This window comes from Bombina bombina, chromosome 12, assembly GCF_027579735.1.
Source record: "Bombina bombina isolate aBomBom1 chromosome 12, aBomBom1.pri, whole genome shotgun sequence".
Lineage (NCBI taxonomy): Eukaryota > Metazoa > Chordata > Amphibia > Anura > Bombinatoridae > Bombina > Bombina bombina.
In genome coordinates this window covers 146,114,304-146,127,848 of record NC_069510.1, presented here as the reverse complement: position 1 = coordinate 146,127,848, position 13,545 = coordinate 146,114,304, and the positions used below count along the sequence as shown (strand labels likewise).

The 13,545-nt window shown below is 44.0% G+C and overlaps 1 protein-coding gene across 4 annotated transcripts in view; it reads left to right on the top strand.

The window, feature by feature from the left end:
- RGS3 (regulator of G protein signaling 3) overlaps positions 1–13,545 on the top strand; it is a 1,044,909-nt gene that overhangs the window by 958,889 nt on the left and 72,475 nt on the right. For all 4 annotated transcript variants that reach the window (XM_053695840.1, XM_053695841.1, XM_053695843.1 and 1 more), the window contains one exon: positions 5,408–5,475. In XM_053695840.1, coding sequence (XP_053551815.1) covers positions 5,408–5,475 — 68 coding nt within the window. The remainder of the gene's footprint in view (positions 1–5,407; positions 5,476–13,545) is intronic.

The window sequence follows — 13,545 nt, the reverse complement described above, 5'->3', positions numbered from 1 at the left end:
TGTTACCTTAGCTAGCGCACACACTCTCGCTTGTTACCTTAGCTGGCACACACACTCTCACTTGTTACCTTAGCTGGCACACACACTCTCACTTGTTACCTTAGCTGGCACACACACTCTCGCTTGTTACCTTAGCTGGCACACACACTCTCGCTTGTTACCTTAGCTGGCACACACACTCTCACTATTTACCTTAGCTGGCACACACACTCTCACTTGTTACCTTAGCTGGCACACACACTCTCACTTGTTACCTTAGCTGGCACACACACTCTCACTTGTTACCTTAGCTGGCACACACACACACATTCGCTTGTTACTTTAGCTGGCACACACAGACTCGCTTGTTACCTTAGGTGACACACACTCGCTTGTTACCTTAGCTGACTCACACACTCGCTTGTTACCTTAGCTGACTCACACACTCGCTTGTTACCTTAGCTGGCACACACACTCTCGCTTGTTACCTTAGCTGGCGCACACACTCACTTGTTACCTTAGCTGGCGCACACACTCGCTTGTTACCTTAGCTGGCGCACACACGCTCACTTGTTACCTTAGCTGGCGCACACACTCTCACTTGTTACCTTAGCTGGCGCACACACTCTCACTTGTTACCTTAGCTGGCACACACACACTCACTTGTTACCTTAGCTGGCACACACACTCACTTGTTACCTTAGCTGGCACACACACTCTCGCTTGTTACCTTAGCTGGCACACACACTCTCGCTTGTTACCTTAGCTGGCGCACACACTCTCGCTTGTTACCTTAGCTGGCACACACTCTCGCTTGTTACCTTAGCTGGCGCACACACTCTCGCTTGTTACCTTAGCTGGCACACACTCTCGCTTGTTACCTTAGCTGGCACACACACACACTCGCTTGTTACCTTAGCTGGCACACACACACTCGCTTGTTACCTTAGCTGACACACACTCGCTTGTTACCTTAGCTGGCACCCACACACTCGCTTGTTACCTTAGCTGGCACACACACACTCGCTTGTTACCTTAGCTGACTCACACACTCGCTTGTTACCTTAGCTGACTCACACACTCGCTTGTTACCTTAGCTGACTCACACACTCGCTTGTTACCTTAGCTGACTCACACACATTTGCTTGTTACCTTAGCTGGCACACACACTCGCTTGTTACCTTAGCTGGCACACACACACTCGCTTGTTACCTTAGCTGACTCACACACTCGCTTGTTACCTTAGCCGACACACAAACTCGATTGTTACCTTAGCTGACACACACTCGCTTGTTACCTTAGCTGACACACACTCGCTTGTTACCTTAGCTGGCACACACACACTCGCTTGTTACCTTAGCTGACTCTCACACTCGCTTGCAATTTTCTTCCATTACCAAAAATGCTTCTAGTAAAAGTTATTACTGTTTTTCTGTGGCATATGCACATATCCTGTGAGGGCTCGTGCACCAGTATTCACACTCCTACTCAGAGAGCTGGCTGGGGGTGTATTGCTTCTGAAGATGTAATTTGTGCCATCCAAGCCTCTGCTGACTCTCTGAGAAGGTGTAGTGTCTAAATACTGGTGCACAGGCCCTCGCGGCATATGTGTGTATGCTGCAGAAAACCGTTGATAACTTTTATAAGAAACATTTTTCCTAATAGAGGTATATTGCAAAAATGCTTCTATTTCAAATTGAAATGCAGCTATGCACATTTAATTTTAGACCTTTCTATCCTTTAAACACAGTTGGTCAGCTCTAGAGCAGCAATGCGCTACTGGGTGCTAGCGCAGCACATTTGGTGAGCCAATCACAAGTGACATGAAGACATTTAGCCTCCAATCACTATCTAGCTCCTAACGTGTTTAAGCAGCTTTATAAAATCTTTTCTCTCTCTCACTCATTCTCCTAATCTAATGTCAGTTTCAATGCTTTTGTAATAAATATCTAATTAGTCTGCAAATTAAAGTTTAGCCCCTTTGACTAAGACTTGTATCTGCAGCTATTGCACACACTACTTGTTATATGCTAAACTCTCTCTGTGAGATCTTGCAAAAACAGACTTGCTGGAGGATAGAATTTAGCATGCGCTAGCAAAAGAGAGATTATTCTGGCTCAGGGATATTATTAGCATCTCTATATAAAGTATGAGCTTATGTTTTTGGTTCAGGAAAATAGCTGGTTTGCTGTGTTCTCATCATAAAATATATACAATTAAATGCTGCCCGTAGCAAAATGTTCAGGTTTGCTGTCAGTGGTACCATTTCCAAGATTTATTCACAGGGCTAACCTTCTGTAAATACATAGCTCTATATTTAGTGCATGTGCTGCTGTCTGGGAAACAGTAAAGGGACATTTTCTGTTGGTCACTAAATGTTTTCTCAAACCCTAATTTTCTTGTAACCTATCTGTGACTTCAGCAAAGTGTTGGTTCTACAGGTTACTGCGTAGGTACTATGCTCTTCATTTTTTACTATTATACCCTAAAAACCTAGAGGTGCCAGCTCCACTTACTATGCAAGTTTGTGCCTTTTCCATGTGTCTGTTATAATGCTATATCCAACCAAAACAATAGATAAAAACGTTATCTACTTTGAGAGATTTTTGCCCTCACCATCTTGCCAGTGCACAATAAGCTTATTTTTGTTGGGTTTCTATTATGTTTAGATGTTTATCATTTTTAAACTTTTGGTTATTTACCCACAAAAAAAGTTGTCGCCCCTTTCATTACTTTTTCATCTTCATGTACGCTATTGAATATTTGCCTTTACAACATATTTGTAAGAGAGATGTTAGAGACACAAAGTCGGAATACATTTTCTTTTTGGTGAATGCGGAAAATGAATAGTTTTGGCACCGGATTTATTAGAGAAAAAAATGCAACACAATTATCTGTGCACACATAGTTATTTCTATCTTGCATTTTACTCGAATAAATCTTGCACCGAAATTAGACCAATGCTACAGACCACTGCCATTTTTGGGATTCCCTTCTAAGAAGAATGCAGAATAACGAAATTATGCACATTCCTAGTTTCCAAACATAACGCTACTTGTTTTGTTTTTGCTGTTTGTTTGAATATCGAGCCATATTTTTTCCTGCCCAGCACTACAGAGTTTTGTGGCGCTATACAAATAAATGATGATAATAAATAACAGTGGCGTATTTAGGTTTTGTGCTGCCCTAGGCACTCAAAATTCTGTCGTCCCCCCTCCCAAGTTTTAGGCATTTCTTTGTCATAATATTTTTTGGTGACGTGTAATTTTACCTTTTTTTTCCATGGCATTTCCAAAGTAAATGTTCATATTTAAGTGCACAAGTGTGTGTGTTTATGGTGCGTGTGTGTTTATGGTGTCTGTGTGTGTTTATGTTGTGTGTGTCTGTGTGTGTTTATGTTGTGTGTGTCTGTGTGTGTTTATGTTGTGTGTGTCTGTGTGTGTTTATGTTGTGTGTGTCTGTGTGTGTTTATGTTGTGTGTGTCTGTGTGTGTTTATGTTGTGTGTGTCTGTGTGTGTTTATGTTGTGTGTGTCTGTGTGTGTTTATGTTGTGTGTGTCTGTGTGTGTTTATGTTGTGTGTGTTTATGTTGTGTGTGTGTGTGTGTTTATGTTGTGTGTGTCTGTGTGTGTTTATGTTGTGTGTGTCTGTGTTTATGGTGTGTGTGTGTCTGTGTTTATGGTGTGTGTGTGTGTGTCTGTGTCTGTGTTTATGGTGTGTGTGTGTCTGTGTCTGTGTTTATTGTGTGTGTGTGTCTGTGTCTGTGTTTATTGTGTGTGTGTTTATGGTGTGTGTGTTTATGGTGTGTGTTTATGGTGGTGTTTATGGTGTGGGTGTTTCTGTAGTGAGTGTGTGTAGTGAGACACAAAAAATGCTGCCGCCCTAGGCAAGTGCCTTGTTTACCTAGGCCAAAATAAATCTCTAAATAATAATAATGGAATGCTCTGGGTGTTTGTTTTTATATTTTTTTTTATCCCCTGTGTTATGAATTCTTGTCAAATGAAACCCACCACTATGCAGACACAGTCTTTAAATTGCATTATAGTGACACACTGATTCAGCGCAAACCACACACAATATTTTTTTACTTTTTTAATACAAATTTCTACACTCCTGCCAAAGTGTTTTTTTCTTCTTTAATTTCTCCATAATTTTAGAACATCTGATGCATCACTATGTAAAAGTGTTGGAGCTATTTTCGTTTTGCTTACGGTTGACAACTCGTGCTGTGTGAGGTAGATCCTGGGCTGCATTTTAATCAACTGATTTGGTACTTTTTATACTGAGTATCATCAATGTGCACTGCACTGTAATAAAACATCATTTTACTGGCACTGTACCTGTTAAACGTATCACAGTGCTGTTACTTTACACAAGTATAATTATTCTCATCTTTGGTATTTCATTTTACAAATTAGGGCAGTTTTAGATCTTTGGTGGGTCAGGTGTCCTTGGAATGAATCAAGGAGCCTCATGGGTGGGACTACATGTGTTTTGTGGATATATTCATTGTTTATGGACAAATCTAGGGGACTTCTAGACACTCATGGATAGTCTAAAGGCATGACTAGGCAGTTCAGGTATCTCCATAGTTCAGGGTGTGGCTAGGCAGGAAGGGACAGTGATGGGGAATAACAATTTTCACCCACAGCCTGTTTTTGGACCTCCCTAGAACCTCCACTGATATGAACATATCCTTTCCCAAATGAACCCTGCCTTATTAGAATAGTCCTTTGTCATCTAGAACGGGAGAAAACAAAGTCCTCCTCCAGTCCCACTTACTAACGGCACTTGGTGAACCAAAGCAATTTGTACCTCCTATAAGTATTCATGACACCTCCCCATTCCATATAAGCTTCTTTTTCTTGCTCTCGGCTTTTGCTCTGTTTCTGGTGCAATGTCATTAGTATATCTGCCCCGGCCTCAATAGATTCTATCTTTAACTATAGCATGACCTCTATGAACTGTTTATGCTAGAGGGGGAAATGATGCCCTTCTAATTATCTGTAATTCCACCATAGTATTGGCTCTATTTATTCCTGCCCCCGGCACATCTTCTGGAGTCATCATTTCTGTGTTCCCCAGTGTATATGTTTCTGTCTGGGTTTTTTTTTTTTTTTTTTTGTATAAAGCTGTTTTCCATCACACCATTAAGATATCACTCTGTTCTGGCAGATCAACATCCTTGTGCTATTTTGGAGTAGTTAGAATGCAGTGTATGTTAGAACAATATATACTAACCAAGAGAATTATTTTAACTATTTGCTATGATTTTCATTACATTTTTGGGAATTGTGCAGATTTGGATAGTAGTGTGTGTTCCACTCTTATACATACAATTGCCCATAAGCTCAGCTCTGATACTCTAGTACTGACCATCTTTTTCAGAGCAGTCTCTGCTAACACATTCTCTGCATTCTCTTTTACAGCAAAGTGGCTCTGATGTGGACGGTGACGATGGCGATGAAGTGGCAAAAAAGAAAAGGAGCAAAAACCTGTGAGTTTGAGAATTGTTGTGATCAGTATGACAGAGAACAATGGCAGAAATATTCAGTAACCAGATGTAGGGGCAGGTGTCCAGGTACAGGTGTTCAGGAACCAGGTGCAGGTGTAGGCATTTATGAACTAGGTGTAGGTGCAGGCGTTTAGGAAGTAGGTGCAGGTGTTTAGGAAGTAGGTGCAGGTGTTTAGGAAGCAGGTGCAGGCGTTCAGGATGCAGGTGCAGGCGTTCAGGAAGCAGGTGCAGGCGTTCAGGAAGCAGGTGCAGGCGTTCAGGAAGCAGGTGCAGGCGTTCAGGAAGCAGGTGCAGGCGTTTAGGAAGCAGGTGCAGGCGTTTAGAAAGCAGGTGCAGGCGTTTAGAAAGCAGGTGCAGGCGTTCAGGAAGCAGGTGCAGGCGTTTAGAAAGCAGGTGCAGGCGTTTAGGAAGCAGGTGCAGGCGTTTAGGAAGCAGGTGCAGGCGTTTAGGAAGCAGGTGCAGGCGTTTAGGAAGCAGGTGCAGGCGTTTAGGAAGCAGGTGCAGGCGTTTAGGAAGCAGGTGCAGGCGTTTAGGAAGCAGGTGCAGGCGTTCAGGAAGCAGGTGCAGGCGTTTAGGAAGCAGGTGCAGGCGTTTAGGAAGCAGGTGCAGGTGTTCAGGACGTAGGTGTAGGTGCAGACGTTCAGGAAGTAGGTGCAAGGTGCAGGCGTTTAGGAAGCAGGTGCAGGTGTTTAGGAACCAGGTGCAGGTGTTTAGGACCAGATGTAGGTGCAGGTTTTTAGGAACCAGATGTAGGTGCAGGTGTTTAGGAACCAGGTGCAGGTGTTTAGGAACCAGGTGCAGGTGTTCAGGAAGTAGGTGTAGGTGCAGGCTTTCAGGATCCATTTTTAGGATACCCTATGTACTCAAGTGTATTTAGCTGATGTTGACTAGGCCTGTGCCTAGGGTAGCAGGATTTGGGGGGCTCCAGATTGTACTTTTTGCCATGAAGCCTTCACACATCTACACTCTCAAAATGTTTAACTTTAAGTGAGGATTGACTTGGGAGTGATTTGGGTGATAACCTGACACACTGGATATGAGGGAAAATTTAAATGGTTGGGGCTCCCATCTTCCCCTTTGTGTTTTTTTGTTTTTTTTTAAATATATTTTATTAGATTTGAAAATAAAGTAAACAAGTACAACATTAGTACGACCAAAGCATACTATTTCAGTGACATAACATAAATAATGGATACATAAGGAAACACAGTATGTGCTTTAAAATAATCATACAAACATACGTAACCTCTATATCCGATATAGGGGGTTAACAAAGTTGTTCACTTGAATCTGAAGTGAGTAAAGAGGGGAGGGGGAGGGGGGGAGGAAGGGGATCATCCAAGGAGGGGGGGGGGAGGGAAAGTAGGACCTAGGACAAAGGGTGTAAACCTACTATGGACTCTAGTTAAAACTGAGTAGGTGTGGGATGGCGTACTGATACTACTGGGGGAAGATACATTGTCTTAAGTCTCAAAGCTAGGGAGCCATGTCGTGTCAAACCTGTTCTTCCATTCTGCCCAAATTAGTTCAAAGAAGTCGACTACCCTTGGAGTAATAGTCTTTTCCATGGTGTAGATATAGGCCATGGTTTGAGTAATGTCAGACCAAGATGGGGGGTTAGTTCTCTTCCAGACTTTGGCAATGTTAGGTTTAACAGCTGAAAGGAGGTAAATGCTTAATGAAGTGTAGTGTCTGGGGAGTTTGCAAGTACCTACATGGAGTAAGGCAACTTCTGGGGTTCTGGGGAGAGAGATACCCATATTCGATAGCTTTGAGAAGCACTTGCTCCAGATGGGCCTCAGCTTGGGGCAGGTCCACCAAATGTGCGTCATGCCCCCTACCATGCCGCAACCTCTCCAACAGATAGGAGATGCCCCAGGGAAAATTGCAGCTAATCTAGCAGGCACGAAATACCATTGTGTGAGCAATTTAATGTAGGTCTCGTGCATAGTGACACAATGAAGGGTTTTATTCATGAGAAGTAGTGTATGGTGTCATTCTTTAGTGGGGGCAGTGAACTCAAGTTTCTGTTCCCATTTAGTGATATGCATTGCCTTGTCTGTAGGGGTTGCTCCCTCCATGAGGGAGTAATGGAAAGATAGCGGCTTTCCCAGCCTCAGTCCCTGCTGCCATCTGGCTTCCCAGATGGTTAATGGCCGAGATAGAGACGGTTTAAAACCCCAACTAGTCAAAAAGCTGAGGACCCTTACATATTCGAATCGCAAGTAGGGCGGAGGAGGCAATGAACTGCCTATTTGGTCAAAGGACACAAAAGAATCGCAAGTAGGTGAGCACCAAAGGTCTGCCACTCTCGAGACACCTAGTCTCAGCCATACCAAAGGATGAGAGTCTGGATGGCCAGATAGGAGTCCAGTTAATGCAGTGATGGGGGATGGGTGGGGAGCCACCTGAGGATAATGTCTCCCAAGTAGCTAGGCATTCCCGGATTATCTGATTCTCTATCCCTAAGGATCTTCGACAGTGTGGAGGGGTCCAAATCAAATCCCTCAGGGTGAGGTCAAAAGGTAGGGAGGCCTGTTCAATCGACCTCCATCTACTTTCAGAGTCCTTTACTCCCCATTGGGTAATGTGCGTAAGCATAGCAGCCTCATAGTATCTGGATATAGATGGGGAGGCCACCCCCCCATGCATGCTGGGATACTGTAGAAGTTTATGAGCTACTCGTGGAGGTTTATTCTGCCATATGTATTTGGTGCAGGCGCCTTGAAACTGGGTGAGAAGGGATCTAGGCGCTCTGATAGGGAGGCATCTCATGACATATGTTAGTTTTGGAAGATAGCTCATTTTAAGGGCTGTTACCCGACCCAGCCAAGAGATACGATAGTTCCACTGCTTGGTCAAAGTATGTAATTCAGTTAAGAGGGGCTTATAGTTATCCATGATTAGGTTGGGGATGGAGTTAGATAGCTTAACTCCTAAGTGGGAGACATATGCATTGTTAACAACAAAATTGTATTTGTCTCGTAGGGATTTGGTAACGAAATTCTGAGAAACCCTGCGTGTAGAGTTCCGATTTGGTTTGATTTAGTCTATAAAAGGATAGGCCACTAAAGGCATCTAGTAAGGATAAGAGCTTAGGGAACTCGCTTAATGGGTTTGCAGAGAATATGGTAGTGTCATCTGCGAACAAAGCCACTTTGTGAACTGTTCCATGGAGGGTAACTCCAGATATCTCTCTATCAGCTCTAATGGCAGCTGCTAGGGGTTCTATGGCCAGCGCGAATAGAATGGGTGAAAGGGGGCATCCCTGCCGGGTGCCATTTGAGATAGGGAAGGGAGAGGAGTGAAACCCCAGACCTCTAACCGAGGCCGTTGGGACCGAGTATAAAGCCCGCACCGCTTGGATGATGGAAGTCGGAAAGCGGAAGTTCGCCAGTACCTCCCACAGGAAATCCCACCGAACCCGGTCAAACGCTTTCTCAGCGTCGAGAGAAAGCACGGCTATTGGTTTAAGTCTTTTAGCTTCTAGGAGAATATTGAGGAGTCTTCTCGTATTGTCGGGTCCTTCCCTTCCAGGTATAAAACCTACCTGGTCAGGGTTAATAAGCGTAGGGAGAAGTTTCGCAAGCCTATTGGCCAGAATTTTTGCATGTATTTTAACGTCGGTATTAATCAGAGAGATGGGCCTGTAACTAGCGCAGAGGGTTGGATCCTTGTTGGACTTGAGAATTGTGATGATGGAGGCCTCGAGGAACTCTCCTTGAAATTTACCCTCATCCATGGCCAGGTTATAAAATCTGGTCAGGATGGGAACAATCTCCCGCAGGTATGTCTTATAGAAGATCGCAGTGAAACCGTCTGGCCCAGGGGCCTTGAGGGATTTCAGATTCTTGACAACAAATTTAACCTCTTGAGGCGTGATAGGGCCATCTAAGCTGTCAATATTGGTCTCATCTAAGGCAGGTAATTTTAAGGAGCGCAGGAAAGGACCTATAGCCTCTGACGGGGTTGGCTGAAATATAGCGTCATTTTGGATATTATATAGAGCTGAATAGTACTCATTGAACTGCTGGCCTATATGTGATGGAATTCCCCTTTGTTTTACATAGGGAAACCTGGCTTTTGAATAAGGGCTAACGTGACTCTAATTTTTATGTGATCCTTGTGGTAGCCTGCTAATTAGACACAAGGTGTTTTTAGTTAATGGGACACTGAATCTGTTGAAGTGGTAATATAAAATGTTTACTAAAAAAACAAAGATTAGCCTGAGAATGTTATGAGATGTATTTTCTTTCCTATGGCATGGAGAGTCCACAACGTCATTCCAATTACTAGTGAGATATTCAACTCCTGGCCAGCAGGAGGAGGCAAAGAGTACCCCAGGAAAGCTGTTAAGTGTAACATCCCTTACCCATAATCCCCAGTCATTCTCTTTGCCTCTGTGAAGGGAGGATGTGCAAAGTTGGTGTCTGAAGATATTTAATCCTTTTATGGGTATTTTTCCCTGCAAGCAAGGATTGGGGCTATGCTGTGTCCATGTCAATCTCTTTAGTAGGAGTAATGGTGGCTATTAGCAGTTAGAAGTAAAGCAGAGACAACCTTGCCGCTTTCTAACATTATTGCTACCCCTTCATAGAAAGTCAGGGTTGGTTACTATGCTCTTTCTTTTTCTTTAGGTCCCTTATAGAGAGAGGAGTGTCTATTACACCTAAGAAGCTATTCCTGTCCTGCAGCTGGATCCACATGTAAGTGCATTTGCCTTCTAGGTATTAAAGGACAGCACTTGGAAGGTTAACTCCTCTAGTGGATCATTTCATGGAACAAGGCCTACCGTTGGGCAGTTTGGCAGGCACTGGCATATGTGATATTTTATGGAAATGTTTAGGGGTTAATATTGTTTTCCCTTTGTTTGTGGAAATTTAAGGCAATTTTGGAACCATAGGATATTTCTTTATTATTATAGGATGTAGCGCAGTGTACTTTTATGCAGGTTGGACAGAAACATGCATTTTTACAGTGATGCAGTTTTCTTTTTTAGCCCGATAACGTGACACGCCTCTCTTCCATCTTTAAAATACGGAACGGAGTGAGTTAGACATCTTGAGATCTTGTCGCCTATCTCTGTATCGGCTTTGGTTGGATCGTTGAACTTTACCGCAATAGGGTGTTCTCATCAACCAATGTTGGAATGTCAGAGAACTGAGCCTTCCACCTCTGAGGATTCTAAATCCAGTGAGGTGTGTTCCCTAGATTCTTCTGTTCCTACATATGCAGTTTTCCTGCGTTCCGCTTCGCCTGTTAGGGGTTTGTTTCCACCAGAAGTTACTACGCAGTTCTGCATGGCTATCTCTACGGCCTTAGCGATGCTACCTCTTCCTGCTGCGTGTAAGTGAAGGGTTAATCCAAGTTCTCCTGCCCAAGGACCATGTTGTAAAATGACAATTGTCCGATCATTCCTCTGGGGATGCGGTTTCCTCTGAGGCTTCAGAGGTAGAGCCTGCAGAGTCGGAGTCTACGAGATACGTTGTATCCTAGATGACAGGCAGGACCTGTTTTGAGCACTAGTTAAGTCTGCTCCTTCCCTTTACATAAGAGAGGGAGTTTTTCTAGCTTCCGGTCCAGGCACCTCTGGTTCATCTATACTAGAGTACAGGCTGGACCTGTTTTAGGCTTTATCTTGGATGGGCGCTTGAGGGATCTTATGGATCTAGGGGTCCTAGAGGACAGAGCTAGACTTATTTATTTTACAAGATATGACGAGTCCACAGATATCAACCTTACTTATGGGATATCGCCTCCTGGTCAGCAGGAGGAGGCAAAGAGCACCACAGCAGAGCTGTATATATAGCTCCTCCCTTCCCTCCCACCCTAGTCATTCTCTTTGCCTGTGTTAGTGATAGGAAGAGGTAAAGTGAGGTGTTAGTTTAGATTCTTCAATCAAGAGTTTTTTATTTTTAAATGGTGACAAAGTGTACTATTTTACTACAGAGCAGCCTCTGGACTTCTGTTTGTGTAAATGTATATCCTTAATTGCAGGACCACTCAGTCTCACACCAAACCTTAGGTTCATTAGATTTAACAAGAACCTTGTTTTTGCAGTTCGTGGCTCTAGCTTTCGGGCTGGCCACGGCACCCAGGATCTTCATGAAGGTTCTAGGGTCTCTGCTGGCGGTTCTCAGACCGCAGGGCATTGCAGTGGCGCCTTATCTGGACGATATTCTGATCCAGGCGTCGTCTTATCAACGGACAAAGTCTCATACCGACATGGTTCTGTCCTTTCTAAGGACTCACGGGTAGAAGGTGAATATGGAAAAGAGTTCGCCAATTCCACAGACAAGGGTTCCTTTCCTGGGAACTCTAATAGATTCTATATCCATGAAAATCTTCTTGACGGAGGTCAGAAAGTTAAGATTTTGAATACATACCGAGCCCTTCAGTCCAATCCTCGGCCATCAGTGCATGGAGGTAATTGGATTGATGGTGGTGGCAATGGACATCATTCCGTTTGATCTCAGACCTCTACAACTGTGCATGCTCAGACAGTGGAATGGAGATTATGTAAATTTGTCTCCCCAGATAGATCTGGATCTAGAGACTCTCTTTTTTGGTGGTTGTCGCAGGATCATCTGTCCCAAGGGATGTGCTTCCGCAGACCCTCATGGGTGATAGTGACAACGGACGCCAGTCTACTAGGATGGGGTGCAGTCTGAAATTCCCTGAAGGCTCAGGGTGTGTGGACTCGGTCGGAGTCTCTGCTTCCAATCAATATTCTGGAGTTGAGAGCAATATTCAATGCGCTTCAGGCTTGGCCTCAGTTGGCTTCCGCCAAATTCATCCGATTTCAGTCGGACAACATCACGACTGTGGCTTACATCAATCATCAGGGAGGAACAAGGAGTTCCTTGGCGATGACAGAAGTATCCAAGATAATACGGTGGGTAGAGGCTCACTCTTGTTCTCTGTCAGCAATCTACATCCCAGGAGTGGACAACTGGGAAGCGGATTTTTTAAGCAGACAGACGTTTCATCCGGGGGAAATGGGAACTTCATCCGGAGGTCTTTGCCACCCTGATTCTCAGATGGGGCAGACCGGAGCTGGATCTTATGGCATCTTGTCAGAATGCCAAGCTCCCGAGATACAGATCCAGGTACAGGGATCCTCAGGCCGAACTGATAGATACCTTGGCAGTGCCTTGGGCGTTCAACCTAGCTTATGTGTTTCCACAGTTTGCTCTCCTCCCCTGTGTGATTGCTCGGATCAAAGGAGAGGGCTTCAGTGATTCTCATCGCTCCTGCGTGGCCTCGCAGGACTTGGTATGCCGATCTGGTGGACATGTCATCTCTGCCACCGTGGAAGCTTCCATTGAGGCAGGACCTTCTCATTCAGGGACCCTTCCAGCATCCAAATCTAACTTCTCTACAGCTGACTGCTTGGAGATTGAACGCTTGATTTCATCTAAGCGAGGGTTCTCTGATTCGGTCATTGATACCTTGATTCAGGCACGTAAACCTGTTACTAGAAAGATTTACCATAAGATATGGCGTAAATATCTTTATTGGTGTGAATCCTAGGGTTACTCATGGAGTAAGATTAGGATTTTGTCCTTTCTCCAAGAAGGATTGGAGAAGGGGTTATCAGCAAGTTCCTTAAAGGGACAGATTTCTGCTTTATCTATTTCTCTTGTTAAGTGTATCCAGTCCATGGATCATCCATTACTTGTGGGATATTCTCCTTCCCAACAGGAAGTTGCAAGAGGATCACCCACAGCAGAGCTGCTATATAGCTCCTCCCCTCACTGCCATATCCAGTCATTCTCTTGCAACTCTCAACTAAGATGGAGGTCGTAAGAGGACTGTGGTGTTTTATACTTTATTTCTTCAATCAAAAGATTGTTATTTTTAAATGGTACCGGAGTGTACTGTTTATCTCAGGCAGTATTTAGAAGAAGAATCTGCCTGCGTTTTCTATGATCTTAGCAGAAGTAACTAAGATCCTTTGCTGTTCTCACATATTCTGAGGAGTGAGGTAACTTCAGAGGGGGAATAGCATGCAGGTTTTCCTGTAATAAGGTATGTGCAGTTAAAATATTT